The sequence below is a fragment of the Pseudophryne corroboree genome, chromosome 1, assembly GCF_028390025.1.
Source record: "Pseudophryne corroboree isolate aPseCor3 chromosome 1, aPseCor3.hap2, whole genome shotgun sequence".
In the NCBI taxonomy this organism is placed as follows: domain Eukaryota; kingdom Metazoa; phylum Chordata; class Amphibia; order Anura; family Myobatrachidae; genus Pseudophryne; species Pseudophryne corroboree.
The window spans coordinates 305,976,997-306,001,746 of record NC_086444.1 but is presented as its reverse complement, the minus strand read 5'-3'; the positions used below and the strand labels follow the sequence as shown (position 1 = coordinate 306,001,746).

At 45.8% G+C, this 24,750-nt stretch overlaps 1 protein-coding gene across 3 annotated transcripts in view; it reads left to right on the top strand.

Annotated features, from left to right (window-relative positions):
* The window catches only part of KNTC1 (kinetochore associated 1), a 736,750-nt gene that overhangs the window by 306,908 nt on the left and 405,092 nt on the right, over positions 1 to 24,750 (top strand). For all 3 annotated transcript variants that reach the window (XM_063964446.1, XM_063964444.1, XM_063964445.1), the window contains exons 24-28: positions 6,620 to 6,721; positions 6,850 to 6,969; positions 7,063 to 7,206; positions 8,577 to 8,675; positions 8,771 to 8,874. In XM_063964446.1, coding sequence (XP_063820516.1) covers positions 6,620 to 6,721; positions 6,850 to 6,969; positions 7,063 to 7,206; positions 8,577 to 8,675; positions 8,771 to 8,874 — 569 coding nt within the window. The remainder of the gene's footprint in view (positions 1 to 6,619; positions 6,722 to 6,849; positions 6,970 to 7,062; positions 7,207 to 8,576; positions 8,676 to 8,770; positions 8,875 to 24,750) is intronic.

Sequence of the window (24,750 nt, the reverse complement as noted above, 5' to 3'; positions counted from 1 at the left end):
TTAGTTAATTAAATTTTTTTTGGTTGGTTGGTTTAACATAGAAATATAGAATTAGACTGCAGATAAGAATCTAGTCTACCCATATACATTTACAGACTATGGTTCATTTGTTTTGTTTGGAGCCAATTAACCAACCAGAATATTTTGGGATTGTGTGACAGCTAGAGTACTCGGAGGAAACCCACATAAGCACATGGAGAATATACAAACTCCACAAAGTTAGGGCATGGTGGTAATTGAACCCACGTACTCATTGCTGTGAAGCAATACTGCTAACCATTATCCATCCGTACTGTATAAATACAATGAAAAGATTTATGATTTAAGAGATTTTTCTGGTATTCACTTTAAGATCATTACATGGCCGTACATTATTTCACCCCTCCTCCCCAGAGTCCATAGTTTAGCTCACAATTCAGTGGAAATAGATTATCCTACCTCCAGTTGCTATAGATTATTATTCTCCCTCCACCACCCCCGACTGTAAATTGTCCCCTCCTCCCCACCATTTGTAGAATGTCCCCCCACTGGCCAGGTATTGTCCTCCTATACCCCATTTGCCATAGATTCCCCCCTGTCCCCCACCACAGTGGCCATAGTTGCCTACCTCCCTTCCCAGTGGCGATAGATTTCTTCTCCCCTCATGCATAGTGCAGCGTTGCGAGCCCCTGGGTCGACTGTCTGGAAAAGCCCATCTGACAGTGGTTGCAGTTAAGTAGTTGCAGTGGCTGAATTGCTTTCTATATGTGCTGGTATAGCATTGTTAGTTTGTTTTTCACTTTCATCCACTAGGAGACACGAACTTCAGAGTTCTGGGATGTGAAGTATGCAGACCGGAGGTGACACAATCTAAATAAAAAACTTTATGCACAGCTGACTCCTCCCCCTTCACGCCCCCCAATCCCTCAGTTTGAAAAATTGTGCTGAGGGGCAGCACACAAGGAGCTCCATCTCCACTGAAATATAATTTTTCTTATAATAATCTATTATCTTGGATTGAGCCAACCTATTGGAATGGGGGGCAAAAGTTCCAAAATATGGTAGAGACAAAGATCCTGTTTGAAAGGATCTACATCTCTTTCAGGAGGTCGATCAGCAAAGAGCAGAGTAAGTATTAAATATCAGGAGGGGATACAGCGGTTAGGGCTGGGCAGCAGAGCGACTGCACCCCTTCCCCCTTTTCAGCTATTCCAGACAGCAGACGCGCAGTACTGGTGGGAGCCGCATTAGTAAGTGCTCAAGTCCGACAGATAGCTGGGAGCTGCTGGGGTCGCTGCCGTAGAGCTGAGACTCGTCGGCCTGGCAGAGCAAGGAAGACACTGCTGGAGCTGTAGTGACCGCTGATAGGAAGCAAAATCCAGCCCCGAGGGGACCGGAAGCTGGAGTGGGGGTAGGAGTGTTAAAACCGCTGATAAGATCACGGGTGCGGGAGGCAGTAGCTAAGCGGTAAGTGTCTCCATGCTGACAGAGGGCGGCAGGCGTGTCTGAGGGGAGATGATGTGCTCACAAAATTTTAGAAGCGGCCATGTTGGTTTGAGGCTGCGCATTTAAAGTCAGTCCTCAGGAGGCGGGCTTTCCTCTCTGAGGAGGCAGAGTACAGTCACAGTAGGGGAAACCCCTAGTGATTAGAATATAGGATAGGATCAGCGCTGAGTCTCCATTACAAGAAGCTCTATGTTTTTATTTTCCAGAAGACACTGCTAACAGGTCCTGCGGAGATGGAGCAACAGAAATACCAACCCAGTCAACTCAAAGCTGTAGTATCAGTTGGTGGTGTGAGGGGGGTTTACTTTATAATTCCAGCTGTGTGACTCTGAGTTCTTTTTGCTCCCTATATCCTTGCAGTCTTTCTCTTCCTACTCAAACAGGGTGAAAGCACTGCTGAGTGGTCTGTGTGTGTGTGTGTTCCAACATGTCAAAAGCACCAACCAAGACCACAAAAACATGCTATGTATGCTCAAAATGTGGTAAAAAGAGCACGAATGTGGCACCTCTGGGGTGTGCGACACATGTTTGGGAATGGACGCTCAGCCTGGGAGCAGTGGCCCGTTGGGGTCATGGGAAAGTGCCCTGTCAGATATTTGTAAGGAAATGGCGGAATCCCGGAAGCAACATTTAGAATGAGCAGCTGGGTTTTCCAAAACTATGGAGGAATTACTAATTAGAATTACACTGCCCGCACAAGCAGAAAAGAATGTGCGTAAAGCAGTAAAGAGACCACTCCCTCTCCTGCGGGAAGGGCCTGAGGAGAAGGAGGGTCTCATTGAAGACTTGAGGGAGGGAGAGTCAGTAGACCAAATCATGGATGTCAGTCCTCGGGAGAAGGATGCTGAGGACAAGGGATTAGAGTCCCTTGTTGAAGCGGTAAAACATCTCCTTAACTTCAAAGAAGAAGAGGTTAAGGAACCTGAGGTGTTTGATTTATCTGAGTCTCAGAAACTGCAGACAGTGGTTTTTCCGATTCTTCAGACTCTCCAAGATCAAATGGGAGAAGCATGGAAGCAGCCTGATGAACACTTCCATATTCCAAGGAAATTCACGGCTAATTAGCCACTACCCAAGGGTGTCATGTCCAAGTGGCAGGTTCCGCTGATTGTGGACGCCTCCCTGGCTAGCCTGTCAAAAAAGACAATCTTGCTGATACCAAACGTGACTACGTTAAAAGATGTGTCAGATCGTAAGTTAGACACAGCACTGAAATCTATTTTTGTGGCGGCTGGAACATCGCACAGACCTACAATTATTAGTTCTTGGGTGTCCAAAGATATTATAGCATGGGCTGGCCATATTGTTCAGGCTGTAGAGGAAGATAACAGCCAAGAGGAAATAGTTAGACTAGCGGATCATATCCGTGTTTTGTCTACATACATTTGCCAAGCCACGACGTATGCTAGCACAGTAGCATCACGCACCTCGGCTTCAGCTATGTCGGCCAGAAGGACTCTGTGGCTCAGAGAATGGCAAGTAGATTATGATTCCAAGAAGGCAGTGGAGGCGGTCCCCTTTGTAGGGTAGGCTTTATTCGGTCCGGAATTAGGTAAGTGGATTTCTCAAGCTACAGCAGGAAAACCTATTTTCTACCTACCAAGTATCCTAGAACCACGCCACCGGTCATACGTTATTCTGGTACAGTGTTCATTTCTTTTAGGTCTCAATCCTTTCAAGCTAGAGGAAGAGGTTTTGACGGTCAAACTCGTTGAAGCAGTAGTAGAGGCTGTTCCAGTCCACATCCAGAAAGCAGGACCCTAAACCTGCTGACAAGACCGTTGCATGACGGTTACCCAGCTCACCTTGGGTCTCCTATGGTGGGCGCACGGTTGGAAAGGTTTCGGGCCACCTGGACCGAAACCTCACCAGAAGTCTGGATCAACAATATTGTCTCCCAGGAAAACCAAATGGATTTTTTAAACCGTCCTTACACTCCATTCTTTACAACAGACCTTCCTTGATGTCCTCAGAAAACGAGGGCATTAGATATGGCTATTCAAAGATTTCTTCTGACGGAAGTAATAATTTCTGTCCGGGCTTCTCAAAGAGGAATGGGATTTTATTAAAATCTTTTTGTAGTACCAAAACCGGATGGGTATGTTAGGCCAATCCTCAATTTAAAAGTTTTGAATCCTTTACTAAAGGTTTACAGGTTCAAGAAGCAGTCAATTCAGTCGGTTATTGCGGGACTGGAACAGGAGAGTTCATGGTGTCCATGGACATAAAGGATGCTTACCTTCATGTTCCAATTTGACCCCACACCAAACCTTCTTACGGTTTGCAGTGGGTAAGAATCACTACCAGTTCAGAACCCTACCATTCGGCCTATCATCAGTCCCGAGAATCTTTACAAAGATCATGATTGCGAAATTGCGATTGTTAGGGTTAACGATCATCCTATACTTGGATGACCTTCTGATCAAGGCTCCCTCTCAGGACCAGTTGTTCTGGGATGCCCAGACCACTCATCCATTTCTAATTCGACATGGCTGGATCATAAATTTAAAAAAAATCCAATCTGCAGCTGACACAGAGGTTCCAATTCCTAGGTCTAATTTTATATACGATACATCTGAAACTGTTTCTTCCAGAAGACTAGATACGAGACTTCAAGGAAATCGTACGCCAGGTTCTGCAGAACCAGACGGTCTCTCTGCATCTTTGTGTAAAGCTTCTTGGAAAGATGGTGGCATCCTTCGAAGTGATCCAATACGGCAGACTTCATTCCAGATCTTTTCATATGAAACTGATTACTCAGGAGGCAGGCATGCACTGGCTTCTCCACCGAAGAATTTGCTTGTCGCCCCATGCCAGAACCTCGTTAATTTGGTTGTCAGTCCACATCAACCTAGCAGCAGGAAAGAATTTGGAATCTGGGATTGGAAGATCCTGACTACAGATGCCAGTCTCAGAGGATGGGGAGCAGTGCTAGAAGACCATCAGTTTCAGGGAAGATGGTCACTGCAAGAGAACAGTCTCCCAATAAATATTCTGGAACGAAGAGCCATTTACAATGCTCTTCTTCTGGCGGAGGACCTGGTGAGGGCTCAACACGTAAGAATGCAGTCGGACAATGTGACGGCAGCGGCGGACATAAACCGTCAGGGAGGAACAAAGAGCCGTATGGCTTTGAGAGGCCACAAGGATCCTGTCTTGGACAGAAAGACGCAACATAATCCTGTCAGCAGTCTTCATACCGGGAGTAGAAAATTGTGAAGCAGACTATCCAAGTCGTCGGGATATGCATCCAGTGAAGTGGTGTCTACACCCACAGACATTCGAGACAATAGTACGAAAGTGGGGTCTACTGCAAATGAACGTAATGGCCTTTCGGAACACCCATCAGCTACTGAGGTATGTACCTAGGACAAGGGATCCATCAGCAGAGGCGGTGGATATGCTGACGATCCCCTGGCCATACGATCTGGTGTACATCTTTCCGCCGTTTCCCCGGTTGCCGAGAGTGTTAAAGAAGGTGAAAAGGGAAAGAGCGTGGGTAATTTTAATAGCACCAGACTGGCACCGCAGAAGTTGGGACCTGAGGGGGTTCCTGGCGGAGTACTCTTGGAGGCTGCCGCAGGGGGAGGACCTCTTGGCACAAGGCCCATTCCTTCACCCAGACCTGAACCGGCTACGTTTTTGACGGTGTGGTTCTTGAGACCAGGATTCTGAGAGACACTGGAATTCTGAAATCCGCTATCCCTACCATGTTTGCAGCTAGAAAGCTAGTTCCGCCTCTAGACTTTTTTGAGATTTCTTCAAAATGGTTTAGATGGAGGTTTGAGGCTAGTATCTTGGAAGGTGCAAGTCTCGTCCCCCTCTATTCTTTTCCAACAAAGTCTGGCATCCTTACAAGAGGTCCAAACATTTTTACAAGGTGTATTGAGAAAACACCCGCCCTTTCGTCCTCCCGTGGTCTTGTGGGATCTAAATTTAGTATTTGAATTTTTTAAATCTGCAGATTTCGAGCCTTTGGAGAAGGCAGATCTAAAATGCATATCCTGGAAGGTTACCCTGCTCCTAGCTTTGGCGTCAGCAAGAAGGGTCTCAGAGTTAGGGGCTCTGTCGTGTAAGAGTGCCTTCCTCGTTTTTTATGAGGACAGAGCGGAGCTCCGTACAAAGGTGGAATTCCTCTCTAAGGTGGTTTCAGGTTTCCACATTAAACAGCCCATTGTGATCCCCTCCTTACAGGGAGTTGTGGAAGGGGACTTGTCTGTGGATGTAGTCAGAGCCTTAAGAATCTACGTACAGGCTACAACCTCTATTAGAAAGTCTGACACTTTGTTTGTTCTATATGCTGGACCCAAGCAGACTCTAGCCAGATGGATACGATTTACCATCAAGCAGGCTTATATTTCTAGTGGTAAGAACATCCCTTTTCGGTTAGGTGCTCATACCACCAGATCAGTGTGGGGGGGGGGGCTTCATGGACTGCAGCTAGAGGTGCCTCTACTGCCCAACTTTGCAGAGCTGCAACATGGTCATCGGCGCGCACGTTCACTCGATTCTACAGGTTAGATACACTTGCATCTAGGAATACCAGGTTTGGAAGTTTTGTTCTACAGGCTTCGGACAGCACTCCAGCCCATGGGATTACCTTTGGGACGTCCCCAGCTGTCTGAAGTGTTCCAGTGTCCCCTAGTGGATGAAAGAGAAAAAAGGATTTTGGTACTTACCGATAAATCCATTTCTCTGTATCCACTTGTGGACACTGGACGCCCACCTCCTTGCTGTCAGCCTGCGTGTTCTGGTTAAATTTAGTTCAAACGGTTTTCATTATTGTGTTAATGGTTCTTGGTTGCTGTTTGACTTGTTACTACGTTTGGTTCCTCTCCGTAGGGTTTTTGTTTTTCATGTTCCCTCTTCTCTCCGTAAAATTTTTCAAAATGAGGGATTAGGGGCCTAAATGGGGAGGATCCGGCTGTGCATACATTTTTTTATTTATATTGTGCCTCCTCCTGTCTGCGTACTTCACACCCCAGCTGTTTGAAGTGTCCTCGAGTAGATTCAGAAAATGGATTTATCGGTAAGTACCAAAATCCTCTTTTACCTTCTGCAGAATGTCATGTTAAAATTATTTTTCTGAGAAAAGTTTGGGCAATGTATTAACGGTTTTCAACATTGTTGATAGGTCAACTGGCCTGAAAATGGATATGAGATGGCAGAAGTATATTTTATATCTAAGGATCCAGCAGACCTTGGCATTGCTGCCTCTTGGCTTTGGATACCGCTTGTGAGTGAGGACTGATATTTTGATGTTGTTTACTGTTACTTTTCCTATTCCATTTATTTCCTATCTGTAGTTATAGTTGAACATTTGCGCCATTTTTCCATACCTTTTTTATTTTCTGAAATTAATAGGAAGAAGATCGTGATTGTGAGGAAGTACAACAGCTAATGAAGCTTGTCAGTAGTCTACAGGAGTTGGTTGATCTGTACAGGAAGTATAATTGTAGACTCGCCCTTTCCGAATTTGAAAAAGTAAATTTATTAGGCTGTGGTATCAAAGTCTCTTTATCATTATTACAGTTCTGTACTTTCTACTCAGCTTTGATACTACTGTGGTAATTTTAGGAAACTACTACTACGATTGTGTTCCGTATGTTGGATAAAGTATTGGCCCCTGAACTTATTCCATCAACTTTAGAAAAAGTTATTAGACCTTATATGCATCAACATGGCCTCCAGGAAGAAGAACTTTTACTTCAGTACATTAAGGTAAATCAAATCACAGGACAATAAAAACATGTTGAGAGCCTAAAATATTTAACAACGGTGTCTATTAATGCTCACATTGGATTTTAACTGTGGATGCACGTTGATTTCCCCAGTCTTATGTAGCATTGTGGGATGCAGACTATTTGCTACTTTATTATAAATCTCCTGATTTTCTTTCTTTCTTCATGGTGTTTACACATTAGGTTGTTATACAGCTGTGTCAATAAAATAATCCCCAATATTTCAACATGTATATGTGAGTGTGTTTTTATAGGTTACACAGGCCTGCAATGAAAAAATCGTCTGAAAACAGATTCTGTAGCTGATTTTTGTAGGTTTTTAGGGGCTATTTTCAGAAAACATACTAAAAAGTTTCATCACATACCATTTTTCCGCAAACTCAAATTTTTGTTATCCGAGTTTCCAGAATTACTTTATTAAGGTTTAAAATAGAAATTTCGTTATAGCACTTTGAGACCTTTTTTATATTATCATTTAATCGGGATTTGAAATAGTGTTCTAATAACAAAGGGGCAATTGGGGAATGGATTGGGGGTAGCTGTTCAGTGATTGTAATAGGTGCCTGTAATAGATGACTATTTCCCCGAAACTTTTGGCACTGTAAGTGCAGAGCAGGTGGAAGGATTTCATCAAGATATCAAGAAAATGGAACGTCAATATTATTTCAGACTACTGTTGGATGCTACTCAGAGCAGAGCCGCAAGCTGTCTACAAGACAAAAGTACCAAAAGGAGCTTTGAGGTTAAAAGGAATAGGCAGTATAAGGAATTGTAAAAAAACATAGTTTTATGCACGTTTACATCAGAATGGATTTCTATCATATTTTGTGCAGAAAACTATTATTAAGGGTATTTTTATTACAAATAGGTTTCAAACAGAATAAGTATTATGTTATTTCCCCATTCACTTTGTGGAAATTTGGTGGCCATATTTGAAATCAGCATGCCAAAAACCATAAGAATCAGTCCTCAAATTGACAATTTTCAATGACCCCAATTTTGCAGGCCTGTTTTATGTTACTACAGCTTTTTTTCAGTTTGTCATATTTTGCTATAACCTTCTGTGAACCAGGGGGAAAATAATCAACATGGCATATTGGAGAATCTCATGCCATATGTTAATATTCTACATAAGTATTCTAATTTAGTACGACAGGCAACGTTGCAACTCCAACTACATGAAATGGCACCTTGCGCAGTATGTTTTGAAATTTATAGGAGTTTAAACCTTGCTGGGTTATGTCACACCCCACCTTGTGCACCTAGGGTTAAAGGATCACTATCAAATTAAATTCACATTTGTTTATATAATGTTTGTTTTTTGCATTTTTTTGATATATCTTCTGTTAGGATTTGTTGGAGCGCTGCAGTTCTCGCTCTGCATCATTGTTTGAAACGGCTTGGGAAGCAAAGTCTATGGCTGTGATTGGCTGCATGTCGGATACAGATGTACGTAAATCCACATTTAGCCTTGCCTGACAAGATTGCCTGTCAACATTTTTTAACATTTTTCATACATAATTTATTTGTAACTTATTTTGCAGCTAATATTTGATGCCGTACTTCAAATAATGTATGGTGCTGTGTTGCCATGGAGTGATGCAGTGGAGCAGCTTGTTAAGCAACATTTGGAGATGGCTCATCCCAAGTAAGGAAAACAAATGACAACTTCTGTCATATTTTTTGGGGGTTGTAATATGTGGTTAAATAAAAATGATATTGTTTTTCCCCCCCCTCTTTCTCTTAGGTCCTAGAGGATGCTGGGGTCCACATTAGTACCATGGGGTATAGACGGGTCCACCAGGAGCCATTAGCACTTTAAGAGTTTGAGAGTGTGGGCTGGCTCCTCCCTCTATGCGCCTCCTACGAGACTCAGTTTAGAAAATATGCCCGGAGGAGCCGGTCACAGCTAGGGGAGCTCTACAGAGCTTTTCTAGTTAAAGTTATTTTTAGAGTTTATTTTTTTACAGGAGGCTGTTGGCAACAGCCTGCCTGCAACGAGGGACTAAGGGGGGAGCAGTGTCCGCCCTGCGGGGTCTGAGCCACTGTCTCCGCTGACTGGACACTGAGCTCCAGAGGGGTCTGATCGTTCTCAGCCACAGTGGGCCGCTCGCCCCAGCAGCATGCCGCCAACCCCTTACAGTGCTGTAGAGTGGTAAGTGAGACACCGACCCCCCTAGCAAACAGTGGGCCGGTGTGAAGATGGCGGCAACGGGGTGGGAGCGCAGTATTAACTGCGCTCCTGTGAAGGTTCAGAAGCATATGGTGTGGCGTGTGAGGGGTGCCCTGGGCCAGCGCTTACCCCCACATTGGTCCACAAGTCTGTCGGGGTCCGTGGATCTCAGCCAGCAGAAGTCCTCAGGCCAGTATAAGAATCTGAAGAGCGGGAAGACAGCGCCATTAAGGTGGCGGAGCTTCTCCTCAGAGTGGACCCAGCAGTGTTCCAGTTCCATTTTCCTGCCTGCACAGCGCTGGGAGGATGAACAGGTCCCTCCACAGCAACTCCAGCTTACTGTACACGGTACCAGGGGGTTGTAGAAGGGAGGGGAGGCTGTAATTAGACTGTGTGTCCTATTAAGGCACACATTCTGCGCTGACAAGGGGTCTCCCTTTGCTAAAAGCGCTGTGTGTGGGTTGGCTCAGATCTCTGTGTCTCTCTTGCCATTCTTGGGGGGGGAACTCTGTCTGCCCCCACCTGTGTGTGTGTGTGTGTGTGTGTGGAGTATGTGGTGGTCTCCTTTAGCTATGTCCAGGGACACTGTGTCATATGCTGCAGAGGATTTATCCTCCCAGGATGATCCCATTCCATGTAATCAGGATAGCACTGGTTTAGCACAGATACCAGCAAGGGAACCAGAGTGGTTTTCCTCTATCAAATCTTGGATTTCTCAGATTTCTGACAGGGTTGCAAGTACTGAATTAGCAACCCAAGTATTACAGAGCTCTATGGCAATATGGCCTGGTTCTGGTACCTCAGGACGCCCCGCTATATACCCTCACAAACGTACGCTTGTGCATGTCACACAAGACGACATGGATACTGATTCTGACACTACAGATGGTGATGGGGATGTGTTGCAGGGGTCCGCATCTCTTGCAAAAGGGGTGCAATTGTTGATAGAGGGATGTGTTAATTGTAAATGATACCACACCTGAGCAGGTTGAGGAGGCTTTTTTCACTGAAAATAAAAAAAAAGCCTGGCTAACCTTCCCTGCATCAAAGGAATTGAATGCTATATTTGAAGAAGCATGGGAAAAAATTCCAGATCCCTAAAAGGGTCCAGGTGGCATTTCCTTTGCCTGAGGAGGATAGGAAAAAATGGGAAAACCCGCCGATTGTTGACACCTCTGTGTCCAGACTCTCAAAGAAGGTGGTTTTACCTGTTCCAGGATCTACTGCCTTAAAGGAGCCGGCTGATAGGAAAATTGATAACACGCTTAAATCAATGTATATTGCTTCAGGGGCCATATTACGTCCCACTATTGCTATTTCATGGATTGCAAAGGCAATAGTAAAGTGGTCGGTTACCTTACTTGAGGATTTGGATACGATGGATAGGGATTACGTTGCATTGTATTTACGCAACATACATGATTCAGCAGGTTTTATGGTAGAATACATGAAAGACCTGGGTTCCATGGCTGCGGGAATGTCTTCCATGTCTGTTTCAGCTCGTCGTGGACTGTGGCTGCGCCAGTGGACGGCCGACGCGGAATCCAGAAGAAGTGTGGAGTCCCTACCTTATACAGGTCAGGCTCTCTTTGGGGAAGCTCTAGACGTGTGGATATCCACGGCTACAGCGGGTAAGTCTCAATTTCTTCCCTCAGCAGCACCTGCTCCGAAGAAATCTTTCTCTTCATCTGCAACGCAGTCCTTTCGGCCTAACAAGACAAGAAAGGCCAGAACTTCCAATACCTTCTTTAAGGGAAGGCGGTTTAAGTCCAAGAAACCTGCCGCTGCAGGTTCCCAGGAACAAAAGCCTGCTTCAGGTACGCCAAAGTCCTCTGGGTATCATCGGGCCTGGATCCCTTGGTGGTAGATGTTGTGTCTCAGGGATACAGGCTGGAATTTCAAAGTCTCCCTCCTCATCGCTTTTTCAAGTCAGGCTTGCCAATTCTGTTGGGGACAGCACCGTACTACAAGACGCTGTCCAAAAGCTGGTAGAGGCACAGGTCATTGTGCCAGTACCACCTCACGTGCTGAACAAAGGTTACTATTCAAACCTTCTCGTGGTACTGAAACCGGATGGTTCGGTCAGGCCTATTCTGAACCTAAAATCATTGAACCCCTTTCTAAAGGAGTTCAAGTTCAAGATGGAGTCTCTCAGGGAGGTGATATCCGGTCTGGAAGAAGGGGAATTCCTGGTATCCCTGGATATAAAGGATGCGTACCTCCACATTCCGATCTGGCTGCCGCATCAGGCCTATCTCCGCTTCGCATTGCTGGACTGTCATTTCCAGTTCCAGGCCCTGCCATTCGGCCTCTCCACAGCACCGAGGGTGTTTACCAAGGTGATTGTGGAAATGATGATTCTCCTCTGCAAGCAGGGTGTGAACATCATTCCATATCTGGACGACCTGCTGATAAAAGCATCGTCCAAAGAGAGGCTGCTGCAGTCCATTGTTTTCACAACGTGACTGCTTCAGAGTCACGGTTGGATTCTGAACCTTCCAAACTCACATTTGGAGCCAACCCTGAGGTTGTCATTTCTGGGAATGATCCTGGATACGGAAGTGCAGAGGGCGTTTCTTCCGCAGGAAAAGGCGTTGGTGATACAAGCCATGGTCCGGGATGTCCTGAAACCACCCGGGTGTCGGTTCATCAATGCATTCGCCTATTTGGAAAGATGGTGGCCTCTTACGAGGTTCTCCAGTACGGGAGGTTCCATGCTCGGACCTTCCAACTGGATCTCCTGGACAAGTGGTTGGGATCTCACCTCCACATGCAACAGAGAATTCGTCTGTCGCCAAAGGCCAGGTTTTCACTCCTCTGGTGGCTCCAATTGCCTCACCTTCTGGAGGGACGCAGGTTCGGGATTCAGGACTGGGTTCTTCTAACCATGGATGCGAGCCTTCGGGGCTGGGGAGCAGTCACTCAAGGAGTAACCTTCCAAGGACGGTGGTCAAGCCTGGAAGTCGGCCTGCCCATCAACATCCTGGAACTAAGAGCCGTCTACAACGGTCTTCTTCAGGCGGCCCCTCTTCTGAGAAATCGGGTCATTCAAGTGCAGTCAGACAACGTAACAACAGTGGCTTACATAAGCCGACAAGACGGAACGAAGAGCAAAGCGGCAATGTGAGAGGTGACAAGAATACTCCTCTGGACAGAAAAGCAAGCGTTAGCGCTGTCAGCCATCTTCATTCTGGGAGTATACAACTGGGAAGCAGACTTCCTCAGCAGACACTATCTCAATCCAGGAGAGTGGGGACTCTATCCAGAGGTGTTCAAGGAAATAACTGAGCTTTTGGGGTTTACCCCAAATAGACATGATGGCCTCTCGTCTCAACAATTAGCTTTGGTGTTATTGTTCCAGGTCGAGGGTCCCAGTGGCAGTGGACGCCCTGGTGTCGCCGTGGGTGTTCCAGTCAGTATACTTGTTTCCACCACTCCCACTCATCCCAAGAAATCCTAGAGCTCATAAGGAAAACAAGGGTTCAGGCGATCCTCATTGCCCCAGACTGGCCAAGACGGGCTTGGTACGCGGACCTTCTGAATCTACTGCAAGAAGACACGAGGCCTCTTCCTCTTCGGGAGGACCTGCTGTAGCAGGGGCTGTTCGCCTATCAAGACTTACCGTGGCTGCGTTTGACGGCATGGAAGTTGAGCGCCTGATTCTTGCTCGGAAGTGCATTCCGAAGAATGTCATTCCTACTCATACAGGCTAGGAAAGGGGTAACGTCTATACATTACCATCGTATTTTGAAGAAATATGTCTCTTGGTGTGAGTCCAAGAAGTTTCCTACGGTGGAGTTTCAACTGGGACGTTTCCTCCTTTTCCTGCAAGCAGGAGTGGATATGGGCCTTAGGCTGGGTTCTGTGAAGGTCTAGATTTCAGCCCTATTTTTTTTTTTTCAGAAACAATTGGCTGCCCTCCCCTGAGGTTCAGACCTTTTTGAAGGGAGTTCTGCATATCCAACCTCCCTTTGTACCGCCTGCGGCGCTTTGGGCCCTTAACGTGGTGTTGCAGTTCCTCCAGTCGGATTGGTTTGAACCTCTACAGGAGGTTGAGGTCAAATTTCTTACATGGAAGGCGGCCACTTTGTTGGCCTTAGCTTCTGATAGACGTGTATCCTGTAAAAGCCCTTAGTTGATCTTCCACGAAGATAGAGCTGAGCTCCGCACTCGTCAGCAGTTTCTTCCGAAAGTTATGTCGGCATTTCATATCAACTAACCTATTGAGGTGCCAGTGGCTACTGACTCCTCAATTACATCAGGGTCCTTAGATGTCGTAAGGGCTCTGAAGATATATGTGAAGACTATTTCTCGCTGGATTAGGTTCACTATTCAGCATGATTATTCTACGGCAGGACTGCCGTGTCCAAAATCTGTTAAGGCCCACTCTACTCGTAAGGTGGGGTCTTCCTGGGCGGCTGCCCGGGGTGTCTCGGCAGTGCAACTTTGCCGAGCTGCAACTTGGTCTGGGGCGAACACGTTTGCAAAGTTTTACAAGTTCGATACTTTGGCCTCTGATGTTCTGAAGCTCAGTCAGTCAGTTCTGCAGGAGCCTCAGCGCTCTCCCTCCCGTTTTGGGAGCTTTGGTACATCCCCATGGTACTAATGTGGTCCCCAGCATCCTCTAGGACGTAAGAGAAAATAGTATTTTGGTACCTACCGGTAAATCCTTTTCTCGTAGTCCGTAGAGGGTGCTGGGTGCCCGCCCAGCGCTTCGTTCTCCTGCAAATGTTATTTGGTTCAGTACAACTTCGTTTTAGTTGAGTACTGCATTGTTACTTGGTAAGTAATGTTTCAGCTGTTGCTGAGTAGTTCAAGCTCGTCGGCTTGACGTGCCTTGTATGTGTGAGCTGGAATGAATCTCGCCACTATCTGTGTATAATCCTTCTCTCGAAGTATGTCATCTCCTCGGGCATAGTTTCTAGACCGAGTCTGGTAGGAGGGGCATAGAGGGAGGAGCCAGCCCACACTCTCAAACCCTTAAAGTGCCAATGGCTCCTTGTGGACCCGTCTATGCCCCATGGTACTAATGTGGACCCCAGTATCCTCTACAGACTATGAGAAAAGGCTTTACCGGTAGTTACCAAAATCCTTTTTTTCCTGACTCTGCTCCTTTTCTACCCCTCAGTGTATATGCGTCCTTTGTATGTTTTTGAAGGTATTATCCTAGTCTACTCACACAAACCATGGTTTACAGCAATTTCATAAACAAATGTGGGTGTGGAACAGAATTTCATGATACTATGTTAATACAAGCAAGTAATATAACAATGCAATCAGTAATTTGAGTAGTGATATGTAGTTGCTAAAATGCATCAAAATAAATAAATCTGTTACGAATAGCACCGAAGTGTCATGTAACTGACAAAGGGGGTAATTCCAAGTTGATCGCATGTAGCAACTTTTTGCTGCCAGTGCAATCAATTCGACAACGCCTATTTGGAAGGGCTTTTTTGCATAGCAAGGCATGCGAACGCTTGTGCAGCCCTGCTATGCAAAAAAAGATGTGTAGAACTAGTCTAGGGTAATGGTTACTTACCCTGTGCGATTGAGCCAGCGATGCAGGTCCCGTAATTGACGTCAGACATCCGCCCTCTAAATGCCTGGACACGCCTGCGTTCGCCGAAGCACTCACAGAAAACGGTCAGTTGACGCCCTGGAATGCCTTCCTTCTTTCAGTCTTCTTGCGGTCACTGCTGCGAACGCTTTCTTCGTTTGTGGCGTTGCTGCCCGTTCGTAGAGTCGCCTGCGAAATGAGGCCGCCGCGCATGCGCAGTTCCGACCCGATCGCACGGCTGCGAAGAAGTGCGATCGGGTCGGAGTGACCCCCAAAGTTCACAAAAATAACCAGAAACTAAAGAATAGTCTTTTTTTTTTTTTTATTAAATCCATAATAAAAACCCATATAAATATATACATTTAATCTTAATAAATAGCAGTTAGCTATTACTGCTCTCTATCAATAGTGTCAACTTTAGCTATAAAAGAACACAGGATTTGTTTTACAAATTAAGAAAAATAATTAGGTATGAAGAAAGTTATACAATAATGGATGCTCTTGGGAGTAGCAACTGCTGAGTTTCTACTAGAGATGAGCGGGTTCGGTTTCTCTGAATCCGAACCCGCCAGAACTTCATGGTTTTTTATACGGGTCCGAGCAGACTCGGATCTTCCCGCCTTGCTCGGTTAACCCGAGCGCGCCCGAACGTCATCATGACGCTGTCGGATTCTCGCGAGGCTCGGATTCTATCGCGAGACTCGGATTCTATATAAGGAGCCGCGCGTCGCCGCCATTTTCACACGTGCATTGAGATTGATAGGGAGAGGACGTGGCTGGCGTCCTCTCCATTTAGATTATAAGAGACTGAGAGAGATTTACTGGAGCTGACTAGGAGGAGTACTGTTACTGTAGAAGTGTAGAGACTGAGTGGAGAGAGTTTACTAGTGAGGACAGTGCAGTTTACTTTATAATCCGTTCTCTGCCTGAAAAAAGCGATACACAGCACACAGTGACTCAGTCACATACCATATCTGTGTGCACTGCTCAGGCTCAGGCCAGTGTGCTGCATCATCTATTATCTATATATAATATTATATATATCTGTCTGACTGCTCAGCTCACACAGCTTATAATTGTGGGGGAGACTGGGGAGCACTACTGCAGTGCCAGTTATAGGTTATAGCAGGAGCCAGGAGTACATAATATATTATATAGTGAGTGACCACCAGACACACAGTGCAGTTTATTTAATATATCCGTTCTCTGCCTGAAAAAAGCGATACACACAGTGACTCAGTCAGTCACATACCATATCTGTGTGCACTGCTCAGGCTCAGGCCAGTGTGCTGCATCATCTATTATCTATATATAATATTATATATATCTGTCTGACTGCTCAGCTCACACAGCTTATAATTGTGGGGGAGACTGGGGAGCACTACTGCAGTGCCAGTTATAGGTTATAGCAGGAGCCAGGAGTACATAATATATTATATAGTGAGTGACCACCAGACACACAGTGCAGTTTATTTAATATATCCGTTCTCTGCCTGAAAAAAGCGATACACACAGTGACTCAGTCAGTCACATACCATATCTGTGTGCACTGCTCAGGCTCAGGCCAGTGTGCTGCATCATCTATATATATTATATATCTGTCTGACTGCTCAGCTCACACAGCTTATAATTGTGGGGGAGACTGGGGAGCACTACTGCAGTGCCAGTTATAGGTTATAGCAGGAGCCAGGAGTACATATTATATTAAAATTAAACAGTGCACACTTTTGCTGCAGGAGTGCCACTGCCAGTGTGACTGACCAGTGACCTGACCACACTGACCACCAGTATAGTTAGTAGTATACTTATATTGTGATTGCCTGAAAAAGTTAAACACTCGTCGTGTGACTTCACTTGTGTGTTTTTTTTTTTTTTATTCTATAAAAATAAAACTCATTCTGCTGACAGACAGTGTCCAGCAGGTCCGTCATTATATAATATATAATATATACCTGTCCGGCTGCAGTAGTGATATATATATATTTTTTATATCGTTTATCATCCAGTCGCAGCAGACACAGTACGGTAGTTCACGGCTGTGGCTACCTCTGTGTCCCTGCACTCGGCAGGCAGTCCGTCCATAATTGTAATACCACCTAACCGTGGATTTTTTTCATTCTTCTTTATACATACATAGTTACATAGACATCTTCTCTTTATCAACCAGTCTATATTAGCTGCAGACACAGTACAGTACGGTAGTTCACGGCTGTGGCTACCTCTGTGTCTGCACTCGGCAGGCAGTCCGTCCATAATTGTATACCACCTAACCGTGGTTTTTTTTCATTCTTCTTTATACATACATAGTTACATAGACATCTTCTCTTTATCAACCAGTCTATATTAGCTGCAGACACAGTACAGTACGGTAGTTCACGGCTGTGGCTACCTCTGTGTCTGCACTCGGCAGGCAGTCCGTCCATAATTGTATACCACCTAACCGTGGATTTTTTTCAGTCTTCTTTATACATACATAGTTACATAGACATCTTCTCTTTATCAACCAGTCTATATTAGCTGCAGACACAGTACAGTACGGTAGTTCACGGCTGTGGCTACCTCTGTGTCTGCAGTCGGCAGGCAGTCCATAATTGTATACTAGTATCCATCTCCATTGTTTACCTGAGGTGCCTTTTAGTTGTGCCTATTAAAATATGGAGAACAAAAATGTTGAGGTTCCAAAATTAGGGAAAGATCAAGATCCACTTCCACCTCGTGCTGAAGCTGCTGCCACTAGTCATGGCCGAGACGATGAAATGCCAGCAACGTCGTCTGCCAAGGCCGATGCCCAATGTCATAGTACAGAGCATGTCAAATCCAAAACACCAAATATCAGAAAAAAAAGGACTCCAAAACCTAAAATAAAATTGTCGGAGGAGAAGCGTAAACTTGCCAATATGCCATTTACCACACGGAGTGGCAAGGAACGGCTGAGGCCCTGGCCTATGTTCATGGCTAGTGGTTCAGCTTCACATGAGGATGGAAGCACTCAGCCTCTCGCTAGAAAAATGAAAAGACTCAAGCTGGCAAAAGCAGCACAGCAAAGAACTGTGCATTCTTCGAAATCCCAAATCCACAAGGAGAGTCCAATTGTGTCGGTTGCGATGCCTGACCTTCCCAACACTGGACGTGAAGAGCATGCGCCTTCCACCATTTGCACGCCCCCTGCAAGTGCTGGAAGGAGCACCCGCAGTCCAGTTCCTGATAGTCAGATTGAAGATGTCAGTGTTGAAGTACACCAGGATGAGGAGGATATGGGTGTTGCTGGCGCTGGGGAGGAAATTGACCAGGAGGATTCTGATGGTGAGGTGGTTTGTTTAAGTCAGGCACCCGGGGAGACACCTGTTGTCCGTGGGAGGAATATGGCCGTTGACATGCCAGGTGAAAATACCAAAAAAATCAGCTCTTCGGTGTGGAGGTATTTCACCTGAAATGCAGACAACAGGTGTCAAGCCGTGTGTTCCCTTTGTCAAGCTGTAATAAGTAGGGGTAAGGACGTTAACCACCTCGGAACATCCTCCCTTATACGTCACCTGCAGCGCATTCATAATAAGTCAGTGACAAGTTCAAAAACTTTGGGTGACAGCGGAAGCAGTCCACTGACCAGTAAATCCCTTCCTCTTGTAACCAAGCTCACGCAAACCACCCCACCAACTCCCTCAGTGTCAATTTCCTCCTTCCCCAGGAATGCCAATAGTCCTGCAGGCCATGTCACTGGCAATTCTGACGAGTCCTCTCCTGCCTGGGATTCCTCCGATGCATCCTTGCGTGTAACGCCTACTGCTGCTGGCGCTGCTGTTGTTGCCGCTGGGAGTCGATGGTCATCCCAGAGGGGAAGTCGTAAGCACACTTGTACTACTTCCAGTAAGCAATTGACTGTTCAACAGTCCTTTGCGAGGAAGATGAAATATCACAGCAGTCATCCTACTGCAAAGCGGATAACTGAGGCCTTGACAACTATGTTGGTGTTAGACGTGCGTCCGGTATCCGCCGTTAGTTCACAGGGAACTAGACAATTTATTGAGGCAGTGTGCCCCCGTTACCAAATACCATCTAGGTTCCACTTCTCTAGGCAGGCGATACCGAGAATGTACACGGACGTCAGAAAAAGACTCACCAGTGTCCTAAAAAATGCAGTTGTACCCAATGTCCACTTAACCACGGACATGTGGACAAGTGGAGCAGGGCAGGGTCAGGACTATATGACTGTGACAGCCCACTGGGTAGATGTATGGACTCCCGCCGCAAGAACAGCAGCGGCGGCACCAGTAGCAGCATCTCGCAAACGCCAACTCTTTCCTAGGCAGGCTACGCTTTGTATCACCGCTTTCCAGAATACGCACACAGCTGAAAACCTCTTACGGCAACTGAGGAAGATCATCGCGGAATGGCTTACCCCAATTGGACTCTCCTGTGGATTTGTGGCATCGGACAACGCCAGCAATATTGTGTGTGCATTAAATATGGGCAAATTCCAGCACGTCCCATGTTTTGCACATACCTTGAATTTGGTGGTGCAGAATTTTTTAAAAAACGTCAGGGGCGTGCAAGAGATGCTGTCGGTGGCCAGAAGAATTGCGGGACACTTTCGGCGTACAGGCACCACGTACAGAAGACTGGAGCACCACCAAAAACTACTGAACCTGCCCTGCCATCATCTGAAGCAAGAAGTGGTAACGAGGTGGAATTCAACCCTCTATATGCTTCAGAGGTTGGAGGAGCAGCAAAAGGCCATTCAAGCCTATACAATTGAGCACGATATAGTAGGTGGAATGCACCTGTCTCAAGCGCAGTGGAGAATGATTTCAACGTTGTGCAAGGTTCTGATGCCCTTTGAACTTGCCACACGTGAAGTCAGTTCAGACACTGCCAGCCTGAGTCAGGTCATTCCCCTCATCAGGCTTTTGCAGAAGAAGCTGGAGACATTGAAGGAGGAGCTAACACAGAGCGATTCCGCTAGGCATGTGGGACTTGTGGATGGAGCCCTTAATTCGCTTAACAAGGATTCACGGGTGGTCAATCTGTTGAAATCAGAGCACTACATTTTGGCCACCGTGCTCGATCCTAGATTTAAAGCCTACCTTGGATCTCTCTTTCCGGCAGACACAAGTCTGCTGGGGTTGAAAGACCTGCTGGTGACAAAATTGTCAAGTCAAGCGGAACGCGACCTGTCAACATCTCCTCCTTCACATTCTCCCGCAACTGGGGGTGCGAGGAAAAGGCTCAGAATTCCGAGCCCACCCGCTGGCGGTGATGCAGGGCAGTCTGGAGCGACTGCTGATGCTGACATCTGGTCCGGACTGAAGGACCTGACAACGATTACGGACATGTCGTCTACTGTCACTGCATATGATTCTCTCAACATTGATAGAATGGTGGAGGATTATATGAGTGACCGCATCCAAGTAGGCACGTCACACAGTCCGTACTTATACTGGCAGGAAAAAGAGGCAATTTGGAGGCCCTTGCACAAACTGGCTTTATTCTACCTAAGTTGCCCTCCCACAAGTGTGTACTCCGAAAGAGTGTTTAGTGCCGCCGCTCACCTTGTCAGCAATCGGCGTACGAGGTTACATCCAGAAAATGTGGAGAAGATGATGTTCATTAAAATGAATTATAATCAATTCCTCCGCGGAGACATTGACCAGCAGCAATTGCCTCCACAAAGTACACAGGGAGCTGAGATGGTGGATTCCAGTGGGGACGAATTGATAATCTGTGAGGAGGGGGATGTACACGGTGATATATCGGAGGGTGAAGATGAGGTGGACATCTTGCCTCTGTAGAGCCAGTTTGTGCAAGGAGAGATTAATTGCTTCTTTTTTGGGGGGGGTCCAAACCAACCCGTCATATCAGTCACAGTCGTGTGGCAGACCCTGTCACTGAAATGATGGGTTGGTTAAAGTGTGCATGTCCTGTTTTGTTTATACAACATAAGGGTGGGTGGGAGGGCCCAAGGACAATTCCATCTTGCACCTCTTTTTTCTTTTCTTTTTCTTTGCATCATGTGCTGATTGGGGAGGGTTTTTTGGAAGGGACATCCTGCGTGACACTGCAGTGCCACTCCTAGATGGGCCCGGTGTTTGTGTCGGCCACTAGGGTCGCTAATCTTACTCACACAGTCAGCTACCTCATTGCGCCTCTTTTTTTCTTTGCGTCATGTGCTGTTTGGGGAGGGTTTTTTGGAAGGGCCATCCTGCGTGACACTGCAGTGCCACTCCTAGATGGGCCCGGTGTTTGTGTCGGCCACTAGGGTCGCTAATCTTACTCACACAGCTACCTCATTGCGCCTCTTTTTTTCTTTGCGTCATGTGCTGTTTGGGGAGGGTTTTTTGGAAGGGCCATCCTGCGTGACACTGCAGTGCCACTCCTAGATGGGCCCGGTGTTTGTGTCGGCCACTAGGGTCGCTAATCTTACTCACACAGCTACCTCATTGCGCCTCTTTTTTTCTTTGCGTCATGTGCTGTTTGGGGAGGGTTTTTTGGAAGGGACATCCTGCGTGACACTGCAGTGCCACTCCTAGATGGGCCCGGTGTTTGTGTCGGCCACTAGGGTCGCTAATCTTACTCACACAGCTACCTCATTGCGCCTCTTTTTTTCTTTGCGTCATGTGCTGTTTGGGGAGGGTTTTTTGGAAGGGACATTCTGCGTGACACTGCAGTGCCACTCCTAGATGGGCCCGGTGTTTGTGTCGGCCACTAGGGTCGCTTATCTTACTCACACAGCGACCTCGGTGCAAATTTTAGGACTAAAAATAATATTGTGAGGTGTGAGGTATTCAGAATAGACTGAAAATGAGTGTAAATTATGGTTTTTGAGGTTAATAATACTTTGGGATCAAAATGACCCCCAAATTCTATGATTTAAGCTGTTTTTTTAGTGTTTTTTGAAAAAAACACCCGAATCCAAAACACACCCGAATCCGACAAAAAAAATTCGGTGAGGTTTTGCCAAAACGCGTTCGAACCCAAAACACGGCCGCGGAACCGAACCCAAAACCAAAACACAAAACCCGAAAAATTTCAGGCGCTCATCTCTAGTTTCTACCCATGGTGGCCTTGGATGCTACCCTGATGAGAGGACTTGCTACTAATACTGAATTGCACCGGTGTGTCTCGAGGATGTCTATAACGCAATCTCCAGTGCCAGCTGCAGGATTCTCAAAGTGAGGAAACTCGGAAGAGAGGATGTGTGTTTCACCTCGTGTGCTTGATCACGTGTCAGAAATCACGATAATTTCATAAGAACACTAAGTTAGGCTGGCCATACATTTGTGCGATGCCCCGCGACATTGCGGGGCATCGCACCGGCAGTTCAGGTGCGATCAAATCGCACCTGAACTGCCAAAGTGGTAACCATACGGTCATGAGATAGATCGCATGGTAATCACGTGATGGGCACGTCACCACCGAGTGGGAGCCGCCTCTGTCCGCTCCTGGCGGGTGCCCATCGCCCTGCGATGCGAGAAATATGTGCAGCACATAATATCTTGAGACGCGATATTCGACCAGCGTGCCCGCGCATCACGTCGAAAGGTACCATAAATGTGCATACAATCCTTCGATTTCTCTCACAGATGTTGTCGAAATCGAAGGATAGCACCAATTATCTCATAAGTGTATGGGCACCATTAGTCTAATTGTTTAGTGAAAAACATTTACAGGGATGCCAAGAGGATTAATGACAGTATTTGTTCTTGTATTTCACTATGTACAATGACATTTATGTTTTAAGAGCCTTCTTTGTTAAGGTGTGATAATTTAAAGTTAATTTTACATGTATAACCATTCCTCTGTTTAAAGTGTGTCCCATAACGAAGTTCCTTTCTTTTTGCAATCACTACAAAATCCCCAATTTTTTTTTTATTTACATATTAAAAGTAGAGAATTTCCCAAGGGGACCCCTGTTTTTATGTCAGGATGGGGATATAAAGGCTTTAGAACTTCCCGATCTCTAGTCTTTCTATAGTATAGATGTTATTGTCTGGTAATCACCAAAAAATTATACTGCCAAGAGGGCACATATTTTTTAAGTAGGATCTCCCCTTTCTCAAACAATGATGCCCCTACGAGTTTAAGGGTCAGGATTGAGAAATTTAAGCACGCAGATGTAGCCATGCTCATCTTGCTGCAATGCGGCATGCTGCATCGCGTACCTGACTGCGACTTTTCACAGCCAACAATTGCTTCATTAATTCCTAATGAAATCAATGTAGCGATCATCGGCTGTGAATAGCTGCAGCATTCCGCATCGCAGCAAAGTTGGGCATGACTACATCTGTAAGTGCTTTCTCACATCCACCAACTCTACTAGTATTTTTGCAGTTTCTGTTTATGATATACAGACAGGGCCAGCAACAGAACTTGGGGCCTGTTACAGTGATCTCTCTGGGGACCCCCTTATATCTAGATTTTGCTGCACTATATAAGAAACTGTGTGTGTGTGTGTGTGTGTGTGTGTGTGTGTGTGTGTGTGTGTGTGTATATATATATATATATGTGTGTATATACAGTGGTGGCCAAAATTGCGGACACTTTTTGAAATTTGAATGTTTTTAAACTTTGAATGCTTATTAAAATCGTTTGACTGCATGCAGTGCAATGATTGATATATCAAATGAAAGGAAATTTAATGCTGAATTGAACACAATAAACAGAGGCCAAATTTTTGCATTTCAAGGGATGTTATGCTACTTTTAGTCAGACAAAGAAGCACAGATGCGTGAGATTCAAGAAGCGGATTGTAGTAAAAGCTACTTCCAGCCAATTGGAATTGTCTTTCTGAGGACCAATCAGCTGTCATTTATGAGCAGGTGCAAGGTCATGTTCAAAGGTGGGAAATGTCAGTTTGGCTGATTCATTTTGCAGAATTAAGTGAGTTACTGAAGTGCAATTACGATTGGAAGTTTGTGTGTATTGTTTAGTGCTATTGACGGTGTAAAAAATAAATACAACAATGTCATCCAAGCAAAGTGGTGACTGGTCACCCAGGATGAGATCCAGGGTTGTGGTGTTACGTGAAAATGGTCTTTTGTATGCAGCAATTGCGAGAGAACTTGGTGGGAATGTGACAACATCAGGAGTACGAAAGTTTTGTTTACACTATTAGGAAACACAATCTATTAAAAAAAACAAGGAAAAGGCCGGAAAAAGTGCACAACAGCTGTTGATGATAGGAGAATAAAACTAATTTGCGTCATGGACAGATGGATGTCCTCTGCGGCCATTAGCAGTGAACTGAGTGCAACTGGTGTTTTTGTCAGTGCAAGAATGGTACGGAGAAGACGGAGGTTGGCCTAAAAGGTAGGATTCCCTGAAAAAAGCCATTCCTGAATAAAAAGCAGTGGCAGAAACGAATACAGTGGGCAAAAGAACACATTGCGTGGACAGAAGGTCAGTGGACACAAGTGATATAGAGTGACGAAACTAAGATATCGATATTTGGTAGTTATTGGAGAAAATATGTGAGACGTTGCATCGGGGAAGAGGTACATCCAGATTGCATTCAAGCGACAACAAAGAATCCTATAAGTGTTATGATCTGGGCATGTATGACAGCAGATGCTTAGGGCTGCCTTCATGTCATAGATGGCACACTGAACAGCAGAAAGTACATTGACACCATTCTACAACGAAAACTTCTACCTTCTATCAGGGATCTTTTTCCAGATAATGCCCCCATTTTTTTTCCAGCAGTATTCAGCTCCCTGCCACACTGCACGGATATGCAAACAGTGGTTCACAGAGAATGACATACAGGTGCTGGGATGGCCAGGAAATAGCTCAGACCTGAA